General features: G+C 39.5%; 1 protein-coding gene across 1 annotated transcript in view; it reads left to right on the forward strand.

Moving 5' to 3' along the window:
* The first annotated feature begins 202 nt into the window (after positions 1 to 202).
* LOC118881627 (ATP-binding cassette sub-family A member 17-like) overlaps positions 203 to 17,516 on the forward strand; it is a 78,106-nt gene continuing 60,792 nt past the window's right edge. The window contains 6 exon segments of the mRNA XM_036826752.1: positions 203 to 227; positions 1,392 to 1,519; positions 2,647 to 2,764; positions 9,379 to 9,552; positions 16,042 to 16,214; positions 17,193 to 17,336. Of these exon segments, the coding sequence (XP_036682647.1) occupies positions 203 to 227; positions 1,392 to 1,519; positions 2,647 to 2,764; positions 9,379 to 9,552; positions 16,042 to 16,214; positions 17,193 to 17,336 (762 nt within the window).

Here is a 17,516-nt window from a genome sequence, read left to right on the forward strand (position 1 = left end):
TCTCTTTTCTCAGGAATCATAATGCTGTGCTGCGTATTGTCCATTGTCTGATTCTTGATTCTTTTCTTTCCTGTTCAGTTTTCTGGTTATTTGTGGTAAGTGGGTAAATTCAATCTCCGTTACTCCATCATGGCCAAAAACATAAGTCATAGATTTTTTTTTTTTTAACATACAAACGAAAGTGGCTTAAAGAGATTGTGTCATGATAAAGGAATTGGGGGCTGATGGTAGGTGAATGATGCTTCACCTTTTAACCTTTAGTATCATTCAAAGTTTTACCATGTGCATGCCCTGTTTTTTTTTCTAATCTAGTTAATGAAAAATTCTCATTAGTATTTTCAGAGACATTTGAGAAAATATTGCCACTCCAAAATGAAACTGGACTCATGTGAAAAGGAAACAATGAAAGAAACAGAAAGAGGACTTGGAAATTAAAAACGATTATCAAAATAACTTTCATGGAGATAATAAAATGGACATGTTTGAGGTTCTACTGGTGACGGGGAAGATAAAGTCAAGGAAGCCTCTGAGAATGTAAAGCAAAGAGACAAAGAAATGGAAAGTATGAAAGGTGGGTTAGACATGAAGGGCAGGTCTGGAAGTCCCACCTCATCTACTTGGATTTCTAGAAGGAAGAAAGGAGACAAATGAGGGGAGGAAAACAAAGTAATATAGAAAAGATTTCTGAACACCAGCACTTCCAGCTTGGACGGGTTCACTAGTTACAAACAGGGGAACAAAAAAGAGCAAACTTGGGCATGTATTAGTGACGTTTCTGAACCCAGAGATTAAGGAAGAGAAGTCTCACTGGCTTCTGGTTACCTACAAGGAAATCACACATTACACTCAGCAACGCTGCATCCTAAACAGTGTAGTAACACCTTCAACATTCTGAGAAAGAATTATTTTCAAGGAGGATCCTGTATTAAATTGTCAGTCAGATGTGAGGGCAGGTGACTATAGAAATTACTTCTCTCATCAGAGCAGCTATATTTCTTTATGATTTTGTTTCCACTTTTGGTTGTTATAACCGTGAAGAGAAGGCTGCAATGGAGCAATAATTTCCTCACTAACATGGACAAGAATTGTGCTCTATGTACTGTAGCCCTAAGTGCGACCTAGCTAAGAAGAACTCGAATACAAGAGCTTTCAGAATGCCACGGAGGCTGAGGCTGTTACCATTTGACTGTGTTCCCACTGCCTAGCACAGCCCTGGGCATCTTACACAAGATGCGCCCATTTGTTTGCAGAATGAAGGACTGAGTGAATGACGGTTTCCACCCTTCAGTTGAGAAGCTGGCAAGACCATATCTCCTTTGGTAGAAAGAGGATAGTTGGGCAGCATTTGCCTTCCCACCAGCCACTCACTAACTGGATTTTTCTCTCTGTAGTTCTAGGCTATCCTTCAGTACCTTCATTTGAAAATTACATAATTCAGGATCCCAAAGCTTTCTACGTATTGACTGGAATTGGTTTTGATCATGACTTCAATGACAGCAAGGAGCCCTTGCCACTTGAGGTAAGAGCATCTTTTCCATCACAACCTTATTGTGCTACCCAGCCTTGAGCATCAGTTCAATAAGCAGTCTTGTTACCTGAGCTGCCTCTAGTCAGCTTTGTCAGCTGGTGGCAATCTTATTTCCAGAGGAGGTAAGAGAATACTCCTGATTTTATATCTTATATCCTGGACTTTGAGATCCCTTCCAGTTTTCAGATTCTTTAAAAGAGAAGACTTTTTTGGAGTAAGCCTCTGTCGCAAGGGTACAGGACGGCATATTTTCAGCTGCTGGATTACAGAAGCGAGCCCCAATGCCAGACTCCATAGACTGGAGTCCCAGCTCTGCAGCGTCCTACTGTGTAACCTTGGGACAGTCACTAACATTCCTAGGCCTCAGTTTCCTAATCAGTGTAATGAGATTGATAGTAGTTCCTAACTCATAGAACCATTGTGAGGATTAAATGAATTTATGCCTATAAAGTGCTCCTCCTGGACTGTAACTTACCTGCTCGCAGCAGGAACAGTTGAAAGGTTTGGGCTGAGTCTCAGTTATAATGTGAACAGAAAGGAGGAGCTAACTCATGATCCTATCAGCCTCCAAGGCTAAGGGCTTTTCTAGAACCCCCCAGTGGACGCCCTTTTTCAGACAATTCACCCAGCCAAAACAGAGCGTATTCCTCTCTGGCATATGTCATTTAAGATTCCACTTGGAAAGGCAAAAGCTTAATTATTGGAAATCTGTTTTACTTTGCTTAGGGAGAGATATTATTTATCTGAGAACGAAAATTGTTTTTTATTGCTAGTTGTACTGTCCTGTATAAAGTTATCTTGCAATTATCAATCTCTGTGTGCCTCAGGGTACCTCCTCTACTAAATAGAATAATAGTAGTAGTTATCTCATAGAATTGTATATCAGTCAGGGTCCCTAAAAGCAACAGATGTTATACTCAAATCAGAATAATTTGAGGAGGGTTTGTTTATAAGAGGCCTAATTACAAATGCTTACACAGTGAATATATATATATATATTGTTTTGCTTAAGATAATCTTGGTTTTTTAAAAAACTTATGCATTATTTTAAGGGTCCTTTATGCCTTCTCTTCATTCTTTTCATGTAAAAATTACATGCATCTGTGATTGTTTTGTAGGTAAACGATGTGGCAGTGTTCAAAAACAGTGACCCTAGTTTGATATTTGTGTTTCTAATGTATTTTGCAATTGCCACAATTTTCTTTGCATTCACGATCAGCACATTCTTCCAAAAAGGTGAGTCCTGATACAATTTTCTGTCAGGGAGTATGTTTATGACTTCTTTTCTTGGTAGCATTGCTGTTCTCATTACCTATGGCATTAATTATTATTCCTTCAGAGTCAAGTTTTCACTTTTTAAAAAAATTTATTTATTTTATCTTATTTGTTTTATTTTTGGCTGCGTTGGGTCTTCGTTGCTGCACGTGGGCTTTTCTCTGGTTGTGGCGAGTGGGGGCTACTCTTCGTTGTGATGTGCAGGCTTCTCATTGAGATGGCTTCTCTTGTTGCAGAGCATGGGCTCTAGGCGTGTGGGCTTCAGTAGTTGTGGCACATGGGCTCAGTAGTTGTGGCTCACAGGCTCTAGAGCACAGACTCAGTAGTTGTGGCGCACAGGCTTAGTGGCTCTGCAGCATGTGGGATCCTCCCAGACCAGGTCTCGAACCTGTGTCCCCTGCATTGGCAGGCGGATTCTTAACCACTGTACCACGAGGAAAGTCCCTGATCAATTGATTTTTGACAAAGGGGCCAAGACAATTCAACAGACAAGGAAGGGTCTTTTAAACAAATGGTGCTGGAACAACTAGATATCCACATATAAAAGAATGAAGTTGGATCTCTACATAACATCATACACAAAAATTAACTCAACGTGGATTATAAACCTAAATGTAAGAACTAGCTAATACTATACAACTCTTAAAATAAAATACAGAAGTAAATCTTCATGATCTTGGGTTAGACAGTGATTTCTTAGATATGACATCAGAAGCCCAAGTGATAAAAGAGGAGACTGATAAGTTGGACTTCATCAGCATTAAAAACTTTTATGCTTCAAAGGATACAATCAAGAAAGTGAAAAGACAACCTACAGGCTGGGAGAAAACATCTGCAAGTAAACTATTTCATAAGAGACTTGTGTCCAGAATAACTAAAAGAAAACTTACTCAAAAATAAAAACACAAATATTCATAACTCATTCTATAGGCAGCATTACCTTGATACCAAAGCCAGAAAACACATCACAATAAAACTACAGGGGGGGACTTCCCTGATGGCGCAGTGGTTAAGAATCTGCCCGCCAATGCAGGGTACATGGGTTCGATCCTGGTCCAGGAAGATCCTACATGCCGTGGAGCAACTAAGCCCGTGCGCCACAACCACTGAGCCTGCACTCTAGAGCCCGTGAGCCACAACTACTGAGCCCGCGCACCACAACTGCTGAAGCCCACATGCCCTAGAGCCCCTGTGCTGCAACAAGAGAAGCCACTGCAATGAGAAGCCGGCATACTGCAACAAAGAGTAGCCCCTGCTCGCAGCTACTAGAGAAAGCCCACATGCAGCAACAAAGGCCCAATGCAGCCAAAAAAGAAAAACAAACACTACAGGGGACTTCCCTGGTGGTCCAGTGGGTAGGACTCCATGCTCCCAATGCAGGGGGCCCAGGTTTGATCCCTGGTTGGGGAACTAGACCCCACATGCATGCTGCAACTAAGAAGCCCTCATGCTGCAACTAAGAGAGTCCACGTGCCACAACAAAGATCCCATGTGCCGCAACTAAGACCCAGCACAGCCAAAATAAAAAAATAAAAGGTAAAAATAAATAAAACACCTACAGACCAGTATCCCTTATGAATATCGATGGGGAAATCCTCAACAAAATACTACTAAACTAAATCTAGCAGCATATTAAAAGGATTATACACTATACCAAGTGGGATTTATCCCAGGAATACAAGAATGATTCAACAGATGAAAAGCAATCAATGTAATACACCACTTAATAGAATGAAGGAAAAAATAAACACAATTTTATTCATTTTTATTTATCACAATTGATACTGAAAAAGCATATGACAAAATCCAATATCTTTCATGATAAAAAAAAATTAACAAACCGGGATATAAAGGAACTTCCTCAACCTGATACTGAGCATTTATGAAAACCCCACAGCTAGCATCATAGTCTGTTGTGAAAGATTGAAAGCCTCCCCCCTAAGATCAGGAATAAGACAAGGATGCTCACTTTCCCCTCTGATATTCAGTTTTATACTGGAAGTTCTAGCCAGAGCAATTAGGAAATAAAAAGCATGCAATTTGGGAAGAAGAAGTAAAACTATCTCTATTCAAAGATGACATGATCTTATATATGAAAAATCCTAAAGAATCCACAGAAGGAACTATTGGAGCTAATAAATGAATTCAGCAAATTTGCAGGGCACAAGATGGACACACAAAAATCAGTTATATTTCTATATACTAGCAATGAACATTCTGAAAAGAAATCAAGAAAACAATTCCACTTAAAATAGCATCCAAAATAAAATACCTAGGAATACATCTGACCACTAAGATGAAATACTTGTACACTGAAAACTACAGAGCATTGCTAAAATAAATCAAAGAAGTCTTAAATTGATGAAAAGACATCCTATGTTCATAGATTGGAAGACAATATTAAGATAGCAATACTCCCCAAATTGATCTACAGATTCAATTCCATCTCTATTAAAATCCCAACTGCCTTTTTCTCAGAAACTGACAAATTTCATATGAAATTGCAAGGGGCCTCAAAAAGCCAAAACAATTTTGGAAAGAGTTGGAGGACTCACACTTCATGATTTCAAACTTACTACCAAGCTATAGAGATCAAAACCGTGTGGTACCAGCATAAAGATAGACATACAGATCAATGGAATAGAACTGAGGGTCTAGAAACCCATACATCTCATTGCCAATTGATTTTTGACAAGGATGCCAAGACCATTCAATGAAGAAAGAATAGTCTCTTCAACAAATGGCACCAGGACAATGGGATAGCCACTTGAACTTCTTCCTCACTTCATTCCTTATGATGGCTGAGTAATACTCCCCACATTTTGTTTATCTATTCATCTGTTGATGAACATTGGGTTGTTTCTACCTTTTGACTGTTGTGAATAATTCTGTTATGAACATTCATGTACAAGTATCTGTTTGAGTCCCTGTTTTCAGTTCCTTTGGGTATACACCGAGGAGTGTAATTGCTGAGTCATATGGTCATTTTATTTAACTTTTTGAGGCATCATCAAACTGTTGTTTTCCACAGAAGCTGCGCCATTTTACATTCCCATCAGAAATACACAAGGGTTCCAATTTCTTTGTAGAAATGTCTATTCAAGTCCTTTGCTCATGTTTTGCTTGCATTGTTTGTTTTGTTGACATTGAGTTGTAGGAGTTCTTTATGTATTTTGGATATCAATTCCTTAATAGATATATGGCTTGCAAATATTTTGTTCCATTCTGTGAGTAGTCTTTTTACTCTCTTGGTAGTGTCTTTTGATGCATAAAAGTTTTTAAATTGTTGAAGTTCAATTTATCTATTTTTTTCTTTTGTTGTCTGTGTTTTTGGTATCATATGTAAGAAACTGTTGCCAAATCCAAGGTTATGAAGATTTTCCACTAAGTTTTCTTCTAAGAGTTTTATGGTTTTTAGCTTTATGTTTAGATCTTTGATCCATTTTGAATTAATTTTTGCATATGGTATAAGGTAAGGGTTCCACTTCATTCTTCTGAATGGAGATATCCAGTTTTCCCAGCACCATTTGTTGAAAGACTGTCCATTGAATAGTCTTGGCACCCAAGTTAATTATATTTGTGAGGGTTTATTTCTGGGCTCTCTAATGTATTCCATTGGTCTTTATATCTAGAGTTTGAGAAAGATTGGTGTTAACTCATCTTTAAATGTTTGATAGAATTCACCAGAGAAGGCATCTAGTCCTGGGCTTTTCTTTGTTAGAACAGAACCTGAGAGACCTGTGGGACACCATCAAACACCAGCATACACATCATAGGAGTCCCAGAATGAGAAGAGAGAGAGAAAAGAAGCAGAAAAAATATTTGAAGAAATAATGGCTGAAAACTCCTCCTAATTTGATGAAATACATGAATCTACAAACCCAAGAAGCTCAATGAACTCCAAGCAAGATAAACTCAAAGAGATCCCCAGTAAAAGTCTAAAATTCCAATTGTCAAAACTCAAAGACAAAGAGAGCATTTTGAAAGCAGCAAGAGAGAAGAGAGTCCCTACATACTCAATAAGATTAACAGCTGATTTCTCTAGAGAAACTATGGAGTCTAGAAGGTAGTGAGATGACATTTTAAATCTTGAAAGGAAAAAAAAAACTTTTAACCAAGAATTTTCTATCTGGCAAAACTATCCCTCAAGAATGATGGAGAAATTAAGACATTTTTGGATAAACAAAGGCTGAGGGAGTTTATTACCAATAGGCCTTCCATTCCCTGCTAAAGGGAGTTCTTCAGGCTGAAATGAAAAGTCACTAGACAGTAACTCAAAGCCATAAGAAGAAATAAAGACCCCTGGTAAAGGTAACTAAAGCCAATGGCCAAACGGCATATGAAAAGATGCTCAACATTGCTAATTATTAGAGAAATGCAAATCAAAACTGCAATGAGGTATCACCTCACATTAGTCAGAATGGCCATTATCAAAAAGTCTAGAAATAATAAATGCTGGAGAGGGTATGGGGAAAAGCGAACCCCTGTTGGTGGGAATGTAAACTAGTGCAACCACTATGGAAAACAGTCTGGAGGCTCCTTAAAAAACTAAAAATAGAATTACCATATGATCCAGCAATCCCACTCCTGGGCATATATCTAGAAAAGACAAAAACTATAATTCGAAAAGATACATGCACCCCCAATGTCCATAGCAGCATTATTTGCAATGGCCAAGACATGGAAGCAACATGTGTCCATCAACAGATGAATGGATAAAGAAGATCTGGTGTATATATAATGGAATATCACTCAGACGTAAAAAAGAATGAAATAATGCCATTTGCAGCAACGTGGATAGACCTAGAGATAATCATACAAAGCGAAGTAAGTCAGACAGAGAAAGACAAATATCATATAGTATCACTTACATGTGGAATCTAAAAAAAATGATACAAATGAACTTATTTACAAGACAGAAACAGATTCACAGACATAGAAAACAAATTTATGGTTACCAAAGGGAAAGGGGAGAGAATAAATTAGGAGTATGGGATTAGGAGATATATACTACTATATATCAAGTAGATAAACAAGAAGGCTTTACTTGTTACGGCAAGGTCAGAAGCTCTTGCTCTGGCCTCAGAGTGCTGTATTTACATCTTGGTGTGGATCCTGACCTTGAGCAGGTCAATAGATTCTGTATCCATTTCCCCTTCTGTGAAACTGGAAAATGATAGCACTTATCTCATAACTTAGTTATGAGGATTAAATGGGATGTAAAATGCTGAGAACAATACTTGGTATATAGTAAGAACTTAGTACATGTTAGCAATTATTATCACCTTTTACAAAAGAAGAAACAAAGTCAGAGAAGTTATAGAAGACCCAGGGTCAGCCATAGTTCATGTAGTCAGGTTCAGTGAAGGGCTGCCTGATGCCTTAACTGTGGCTGTTTCTGTTATATATGCAATCCTTACATTTTCGATCTATATTCTCTTAACTTCCTGGAAGGCAGATGTTTGCATTTATTTTGCATTTATCTCCCAGACTTCAGTTTGATTGGTTTATCTCCAAATCTGGAGCCACTATACTTAGAGCCTGGGAAACCTTGAATCCTTGACCCATCATTTACTAGTTCCATGACATTGAGCAAATTTATTTAATGCGGCCAAGCCTCAGTTTCTTCCTCTGAAAAACAGGGAGGTTATGAAGATTAAATAAGATACTGTATATAAAGTGCTTGCCACAGCGCCAGGCAATGCTCCATAGATGCTATATAATCTACCGCTCATCTTTGAAGAAGATGGTTTTTATTGTAGGAGATGTTATTAATGCAGTATTAGAGGAAGTTTTAGGCAATTAAATGTTTGTGCTTTTTCGTAAGGATTGATTAATTTTTAAGTGCAACAAATCCTCTTAGTCTTTTGATAGTGAAAGTGCAAGTATAAAAGGTTTCTATCAAAATTTCTTAAAAGACTGCTTCCCTTCTGAAATGCTGAGACAAATGCAGAGATGCTTTCCTTACCATGGCAGGGAAAAGAGACTTGCATTATACTTCTTTGTGCATTATTTTTTTATTTAAAAAAATTTTTATTTCATTGAAATATAGTTGATTTACAATGTTATATTAATTTCTGCTGTACAGCAAAGTGATTCAGTTATACATATACATATATTCATTCTCTTTTAGATTGTTTTCTCATATAGGTTCTTTGTGCATTATTTTTTTATATAAATTTATTTATTTATTTATTTTTGGCTGTGTTGAGTCTTTGTTGCTGCATGCAGGCTTTCTCTAGTTGCGGCGAGCAGGGGCTACTCTTCGTTGCGGTGTGCGGGCTTCTCATTGCGGTGGCTTCTCTTGTTGCGGAGCACGGGCTCTAGGCACACAGGCTTCAGTAGTTGTGGCACGTGGGCTCAGTAGTTGTGGCTCACGGGCTCTAGAGCACAGGCTCAGTAGTTGTGGCACACAGTCTTAGTTGCTCTGCAGCATGTGTGATCCTCCCAAACTAGGACTTGAACCCGTGTCCCCTGCATTGGCAGGTGGACTCTTAACCACTGCACCACCAGGGAAGTCCCTCTTTGTGCATTATTGATGAAACTCTTTTCATTTCTTCCCTCTGAATTTGCAGCTCATGTTGCAACCGCCTCCAGAGGCATCATCTTCTTCTTCACCTACCTCCCATACCTGTACCTCACTTTCAGCTACAACCAAAGGAGTCACTTCCAAATGATTGCCTTTTGTCTCCTCTCCAATGATGCCATGGCACTGGGAGGCTGATTAATCTCCACATATGAGACAAAAGGTGAGCCTTACCTTTCTCAAGGTAAACTGCCTTGATGTTTTGCCATTTGCTGACAGGCAGAGTTGACCTTCATTTCCAAATAAACATAACTGGCTCATTTTATTCAGTGTTCTGAGCATTTACAGTATACTTACACCTATGGTAGGTACTGTAAGGAACACTTAAGAAATGTAGAATGAAGTTTACATCATGCAGCTTACAATGTAGTTTGGGAGAAAAACTAAACCATGTAAATGATTTAGGGAATTTTACACCTATATAGTTGTATAGATCTAAAATATATAGATTTATGATTAGAAGTTCAAATAACACTTTAGAACTTTACAGATAATGTAGTGCTATTACAGATACCATATTTTATTCTCATAGGCTTCAGAGTTAGTCTTCTTTCACAAGTTGGTCTAGGAGACCTTCCGTCAGAAATGTTACAACTTCCACACTTTGGGGTGAAAGTACAACATCAAGTTTTCATTTGTCTCATGTTTCTGGAGTGTGAAGAATTCCCCACAACATCTACAGTCATTGCAGAAGATTGCAGCCAACATGTCAATCAAAATGTAGGACCCTGGGACTTCCCTGGTGGCACAGTGGTTAAGAATCCACCGCCAAGGCAGGGGACACAGGTTCGAGCCCTGGTCCGGGAAGATCCCACATGCCATGGAGTAACTAAGCCCCTGCGCCACAACTACTGAGCCTGCGCTCTAGAGCCCATGAGCCACAACTACTGAGCCCACATGCCACAACTACTGAAGCCCACGTGCCTAGAGCCCCTGCTCTGCAAGAAGAAAAGCCACTGAATGAGAAGCCCGCACACTGCAACAAAGAGTAGCCCCTGATCACCACAACTAGAGAAAGCCCATGCGCAGCAACGAAGACCCAACACAGCCATAAACAAACAAACAAATAAATAAATAAAATGTAGGACCCTGAGGTCTGTGGGGTTACAGTACTTACTGAATGGAACAGTTTCACATTTCAGTGGTACTAAGATGATCTGCTCTGAACACTCTAGCAAGTGCCTTCTTTGCTCAACGTTAGCTTTTATCACCAGAGTCCAGGTCCCAAATGATAAAGCTTGGTTTAGCAGCAGATAACAGGGATAGGAGTTATAAGTTGCATCGAGTTTGTGGGTCCCCTTACTGCAATTAGGATAATCTCCAATGTCCTGGTTAGAGGCATCACCTACCAATGAATTTCTTTATTAAGTTTGGATGGTCTAAATGGATTAAGGGTGCTTAAAATTTAATAAAGGATGTTAAGTTGACCAGAATTTATTGAAAGTGAGTGGTTTTCTTTAACAAAGCAATGTTGAGACCATGATTTACAAATACTTATGGAGGAAAACTAGATTTGAAATGGTATATCTGATTCCTTACATGTTAGTGAATGAACGTAGATGCTTTATGGAGCCTATCTGTTGAAATTGAGGGAATTTAGGTAGGTAAGTTGGACTGGATGAACTGTGTGTTATGATCAGTGTTCATTCCTGAAAGGCACAGGATAGCCCACAAATGGTGTCTAGTGTTACAACTGAAGGAAATGCAAATGCATATGATCATAAGCAGGTAGGAATCTCTAAAAATATAATTGATGAAATGTTAGAAATCCGAGGATAATATTTCTTATTTAGAATCCTCATACTTTCACTGGATTAGTTTTTCCTATTCATCTGACCTATCTGCTCAAATCAGATAGCACGCCTTCTAGTGAGTGAATAGATAAAATTACTCTGTACATTTTCGCAGTAAGTCTAGTGCAGAGCTTTCAGTTTTAATCTTGAGCAGGAATCACTATATACAACATGAATCAGGCCTCTGGTTGTATGGCAGAAACATTTTGCCCTCTTAAAATCAGAACCTGCATGCTTGTGGAGCAACTGGGTTTGTCACTTGAAACTTCCATTTATTGATTTATTTGTTAATTTATTATTTACTAGATTGATTTTAGTTTTTAAGAGGCCCAGTAAATAGCACCCTTCTCCCCTCCTTAGTTTCTGAACCAGTTGAGAAACAAAACAGAGATGTCATCTTATTAATACCCAAATATCTTTTTATAACTAATAAAAAACTTAGTGGATGGGTTATTATAGATGCTCAGATGGGCCATTTTATCTCAACTCCTCAAGCTTGTCAGTGCTGTCTTGTAGCCCTGACTAATCTTGTTTCAATCTCTTCCCTTCCACAGGTATTGATCTCAAGGGTATTCCTTAATAAACATTTTGCATACTAAACTCCATTTCAGGGTCTGTGTCACAAAGAACCTAACCTGTGACTATTGAATTTATCTCTGGGACCCCTATTAATGTGAGAAGGGCCTCCTATTATGCTCTCCACCTGGGTGGGACGCTGGGCCTTGTTGTTTAGCTCCCTTGCCTTGAAAGGCCATCCGAATGGAAGCCCAAAGTTTTCTTGTTAGCAAATGACCTCTGAGCAAAAGAGTTCCAGTAGGAAAACAGAGAATAGGGCAGAGAAATACATTTGAAAAGATGGTGGCCAAACTTGTTCCAAAACTGGATTTCAGGAAGCCCAGCAAATCCCAAACAAGATTAACAATAAGAAATCTACATTAGACATACCAACATAAAATTGAACATACCAGAGGTCAAGAGAAAAATCTTAAAAGTAGCTGGAGGGGAAAAAAAAAGACATTGCTTTTCAAAGGAGCCAAGAGTGGGAGCCTGAAGATAGTGGCTTTATACGTTGTATAAAATAATAATGGGGAGCTTCCCTGGTGGCACAGTGTTGAGAGTCTGCCTGCCAATGCAGGGGACACGGGTTCGAGCCCTGGTCTGGGAAGATCCCACATGCCACGGAGCAAATAGGCCCGTTAGCCACAATTACTGAGCCTGCGCGTCTGGAGCCTGTGCTCCGCAACAAGAGAGGCCGCGACGGTGAGAGGCCCGCGCACCACGATGAAGAGTGGCCCTCACTTGCCGCAACTAGAGAAAGCCCTCGCACAGAAACGAAGACCCAACACAGCCAATAAATAAAATAAAAAAAAAAAAAAATGAGGAAGAAAATGGTCTTTAAAAAAATAATAATAATAATAATGATGATGATGATAATGATGATGTCTTTAGCATCTTTTTTAAAAGATAGAATTAAAATACATAAAAGGGTTTTTGAGGAGATAAAGTCAGAAATCAGTGGGGGTAAATACTTTTTGGAAGGGGAATAAAGATATTGATTAACTTTAGACTTTGCGGCAATGTAGACCTGGTAGTTCATTACTGAGCCGACCAGGAAAAGGCTAGGAACAGTGTATAACTTTCAAACTTAATAGAGAGAAAATGGAATAATCAAAAGATTGGTTGAGTCAAGAAGAAGTGGTGTGGGAGAGGAATTATGTCACATGGCCTCTTCTACTGCAAAGGGGGATGAGAAGTCAGAGAAGAACAATCATGATCAAAGAGATGTGGGGACAGGTGAACTTTGCCAGATTCCTTTCAGCAGCACCCTGCTCTCAAAACACAAATAAATAAATTGTGGAAAGAAGTAACAGCTAACTCCTACCCAATCCAAACTCCAGCAGTATTTTTGTTTTGTTTTGTTTTTTAAATAGAACTCGATGAGCTGATTCTCAAATGTACATGGGATTATAAAGGACCAAGAATAGCCAAGAACTCTTGAGGAAGAACAAGATAGCAAAACTTGTTTTACCGGATTTCGTGATTTATCATAAAGCAATAGTAATTAAGATTATGGTTGACAAATAGACTAATAGAACAGAAAAGAAGGGAGAGATAAATGCATTGTTAAATATCAGAGATGATACTTCAGAGCAGTGGGATTTAATAAATGGTGCTGGAGCAACTAAAGAACCTTATGGAAAAAATTGAAATTGGACTTTGAATTCACACCATACACAGATATCAATTCCAATGTAAAAAAACTATAAAGTTTTTTGGAGATGATATAGGAGGGTACATTCATGTACTTGAAGTAGGAAAGATTTCTTAAACAAGGCACAAAAATAACTAACCATCAGGAAAAGACTGATAAATAATGACATTAAAATTAAGACACCATGAAGAGAATGAAAGGAGACGCTACAGAGTGGGAGAGGATGCTCGATACATTTAACCTGCAAAAGGCTTGTATCCAGAATATTTAAAGAATTCATAAAATCAATTATATATCATATATATAGTAAAGAAAAAAACAGGCAAAAATAGGCACTTCATGAAAAGACATATCCAAATAGCCAATAAACATATGCAAGCTAGAAGAAAATGAAGTGACATAGTTAAAGAAAGTACTGAAAGAAAAACCTTGTCAACTCAGTGTTCTATATCCAGGGGAAAATTAGGGAGAAATGAAGACTCTCTCAAACCAAAGCGACAGAATCGATTGCTGGGAGACATTACGAGAAATGTTGAGTTCTTCAAGCAAAAACAATATCATATCAGACAGAAGCTTGGATCTGCACAAAGAAATTAAGAGCACTGAAAATTGAAAATACAGTTTATTTTGTCTTTTGTGGAGTTTTCTGGCTCTAAAAGAGAACTGACTGTCTAAAGCAAAAGTGGTAGCAATGTATTGTGTTTATAGCTTATGTGAAAATAACATGTATGACAACAGTAGCAAAGGGTGGGAGGGAAGAACTGGAAACTGGAAATTGTTGTAAGATCCTCACGCTACACATGAAGTAGTATAATATTATTTGAAGATAGACTAATTAAAGATGATTTTAAACCCTAGAACAACACTATAAAAATTTTTAGAGTTATAAGTAATAAATCAATAGTGGAAATAAAATGGAATCATTAAAAAAAATCCCCATTAATGCAAGAAGAAGAGGAAAAAAGAAACAAAGAAAAGTTTGAACCAAATAGAAAAGAGCTGGCAAAGTGGTAGATTTTAATCCAATCAATAATCACATTAAACGTGAATAATCTAAACATACCAATTAAAAAGAGACTGTCAGTTTAGATAAAAAGGCAAAACCCAACTAGATGCTGCCTACAGACAAAGATGATGGTGAAGTTGTAAAGGAGGTGTGCATATTTGGGGTTTTGGGGGTTATTGATTTGGGTGGTAGTTGTACAAAGTACTTCCTTTGTAATTGCTTGTTAAACTCCATTTTATATACTTGATATGTATATTCCCAATAAATAAATAAAGTTAACTGGCAATCAAATGTCTGCTGAGGTGGGGAAGGAGCCTTGTCTCTTTCTTCTTTTCGGACACTGCAGACTTACACTGAACAAGGATGCACCTGGCTTTCACAAACTAAGTGTGCTGACTGTTTACGGCAGCTGAGGTTTGCGAGACCTGTCTGTAAGCCGTGGTGAAAGGCAAGGCTCTCGATTGGCACAAAGACAGACACAAGTCATAGAATCTCATCTCAGGAAGGGCCTCAGAGGTTTCCTGGCCCCTCGCCCCTCACAGCATGGCCTGTGCACCAGCAGCATCAGAACCCTCAGAGAGCTTGTTAGGAATGCAGACTCCCAGGCCCATCCAGACACACTTAATCAGAACAAAATCCCCAGGTGATTAGTGAGTACAGGAAAGTTTGAGGAGCACCGTTCTAGCCCATCTGTCTGCTCACCAGTATTTGAACGTCTCCTCTGGTGTTGCTAGTTACCACCTCCTCAATCCTGCCATGTGGCAGCAGATGCAGGGTATCTTGGATGCTTTACATGAGAAGCTTAGTCAGCTTGCATTCAGATTAGACACTTGGCATCACAAAGGATACTTATCTTTATACACACCCAGGAATTGGTCCCAAGCCCATCCTCAGCACTCCTTTCTTCATGGCATATGTATGTATTGAGCAGCTGCTGCATATGAGGCCCTGGGTCAGATGTTGGAGATACTGAGATAACCTGACAGTCCCTGGCCCCAAGCTGGGGTTGGCAATAAGTGAGCAGATTCACAGTGCGGAGTGAGACCTTCAATGTTCACAGTTAGCGCAGGGTGCCCCAGATGCACGTGGGTTAGACATATAACCCAAGAGAGTGAGTATACATGCTTGCTGGGGAAGGAGATACCTGTGCTGACCTACCAAGTAAGAATTAACCAAGCAAAAAAGGTGGGGAGGAGTAGGAAGGGCTTTCCTGACAGCATGTGCAAGAGTGTGAAGATGTGTCTCAGATGACCAAATTTCTACTTCTTGGTGCCAAAGAATCATTTTGCTGATAATAAGAATGTTTTATTAGGAATTCCCTGTCAGCCCAGTGGTTAGGACTCAGCGCTTTCACGGCTGGGCCCAAGTTCAATCCCTGGTTGGGGAACTAAGATCCCACAAGCTGTGTGGCATGGTCAAAAAAAACAAAAAACAAACAAAAACAAAAACAAAAAAGTTTTACCTTCTTTGAGAAACCAACAACTAGCTTTTCTTTTCCTGTGCCTAACTTTTGTCCCTTAATACCCCAGACATGAATAGTCCAGTCTTCTCATTGGCTTGTTCTCCAACTGCTTGATTGGAAAGTTCTGGTAACTTTTCTCTGTCTTCGATGTGGTGACTGTTTTCCTTCCTTTGGAATAGGCACAGGCATCCAATGGAGGAACATGGGCAGTATAGGAGGAGAGTTTAACTTCACTCAGGTGCTGCTGATGCTACTGCTGGACTCTCTCTTATATGGCTTGGTGGCCTGGTATGTGGAGTCCGTCTTCCCAGGGGTGTATGGTACACCCAAACCTTGGTACTTCTTTCTCATGGTGAGTACTGATGCTGCTGTTTTATAGATTGACATTAGAATTTTTATAGCTCATCATCAATATTCCTATCCCTCTTTGTGGTGTTGGTTGCAACCTCAAACTCCTGGAAATCTAAGTGCAGTTCTCTAACCTGGATTCACCCCAAACCTATCAACTTGTGGTTGCCAAGGGAGCATAATTAACAAGTCTGTCTCTCTGACTCTTGCCCCACTGCTGATACCCTGTGCAGAGTCCCCTTAAGAGTGCCTGTGACTGTCTCACATGTGCCCACTTGAGTGGCAGGCCCTGCATTCTCTCACAGAATGGCACCCCAACAAGGTAGAGCCCTCAGGACTCCTCGGCCTTTTTCCTCTTTGGGCTGGTGACAAGGCCCTGAAGCTCTTTGAGACACCTCTGTGACCTGGGGGCACGGGCACAGGGCACAGCTTTCGTTGACAAGCCCATGAAGCTCTCCAAATCTTTTCTCTCCTATGGTGAGTAAATTTTTCCTACAAAGTTGAACCCATCATGCCTGATTCAGTCCTCTTGCAGATTCAGTCTGATCCCATCTGAATTGCACAGGTACTCACTTCAGGCCTCGGCAAAGGCTGCCATGCTTGCCCTTCTTGGTCTGTGGAGAAATGGGTAGATTTTTAACGCCAGTATTTCTCCAGGCCTCAGCCCACAGGGGTGCTGACTGCCAACACGACAGCTTCCCCAGTACACCAGGAGTGTGGATACGAGGCATCATTTGTAGCTCCATCCTCCGGACCACGGGTTGTAGGTTGAAATGCAATTTATTAGTAGTAAGTCTGTGAGCAAATTCTTGACTTCTTCAGGCACCATTAAGTGTTCGATACCAGGAAACTCCGGTGGGTGAGGCTGGGGTGGGGATGGGGGGAGGGAAGTGTGAGAATTTAATTTACCAAAATATTTATCTTCCAGAAGAAGAGAGCCAATTCACCTAAATGTATTAATGCAAGTTGACTTCCTCTCTAGCCCTCCTACTGGCGTGGAGAACCTATATCCCTTACGAATTCAGTGCTGGAGTTGGGGGATCCTCAGAAAGCTCTGTAAAGCAAGTTCATTCAGGAAGAGCCTACTGATTTGATAAAAGGAATTGAAATCCAACATCTATACAAGGTATCAGCTCACAAATCTTCTTCCAAGGACTTGAGAAATAGTGCATAGAGGCTTCTGTTTTATTCTGACAGTGGTTACAAGGTACATTTTGTGATAGATTTTTAATTCCCTTCTGTAATGTTATCCTCAAAATTAGGAGTATAATGTAAAATGTCCTGTTTTCTGTCATAAAGTTAAATG

The sequence above is a fragment of the Balaenoptera musculus genome, chromosome 15, assembly GCF_009873245.2.
Source record: "Balaenoptera musculus isolate JJ_BM4_2016_0621 chromosome 15, mBalMus1.pri.v3, whole genome shotgun sequence".
Classification (NCBI taxonomy): Eukaryota; Metazoa; Chordata; class Mammalia; order Artiodactyla; family Balaenopteridae; genus Balaenoptera; species Balaenoptera musculus.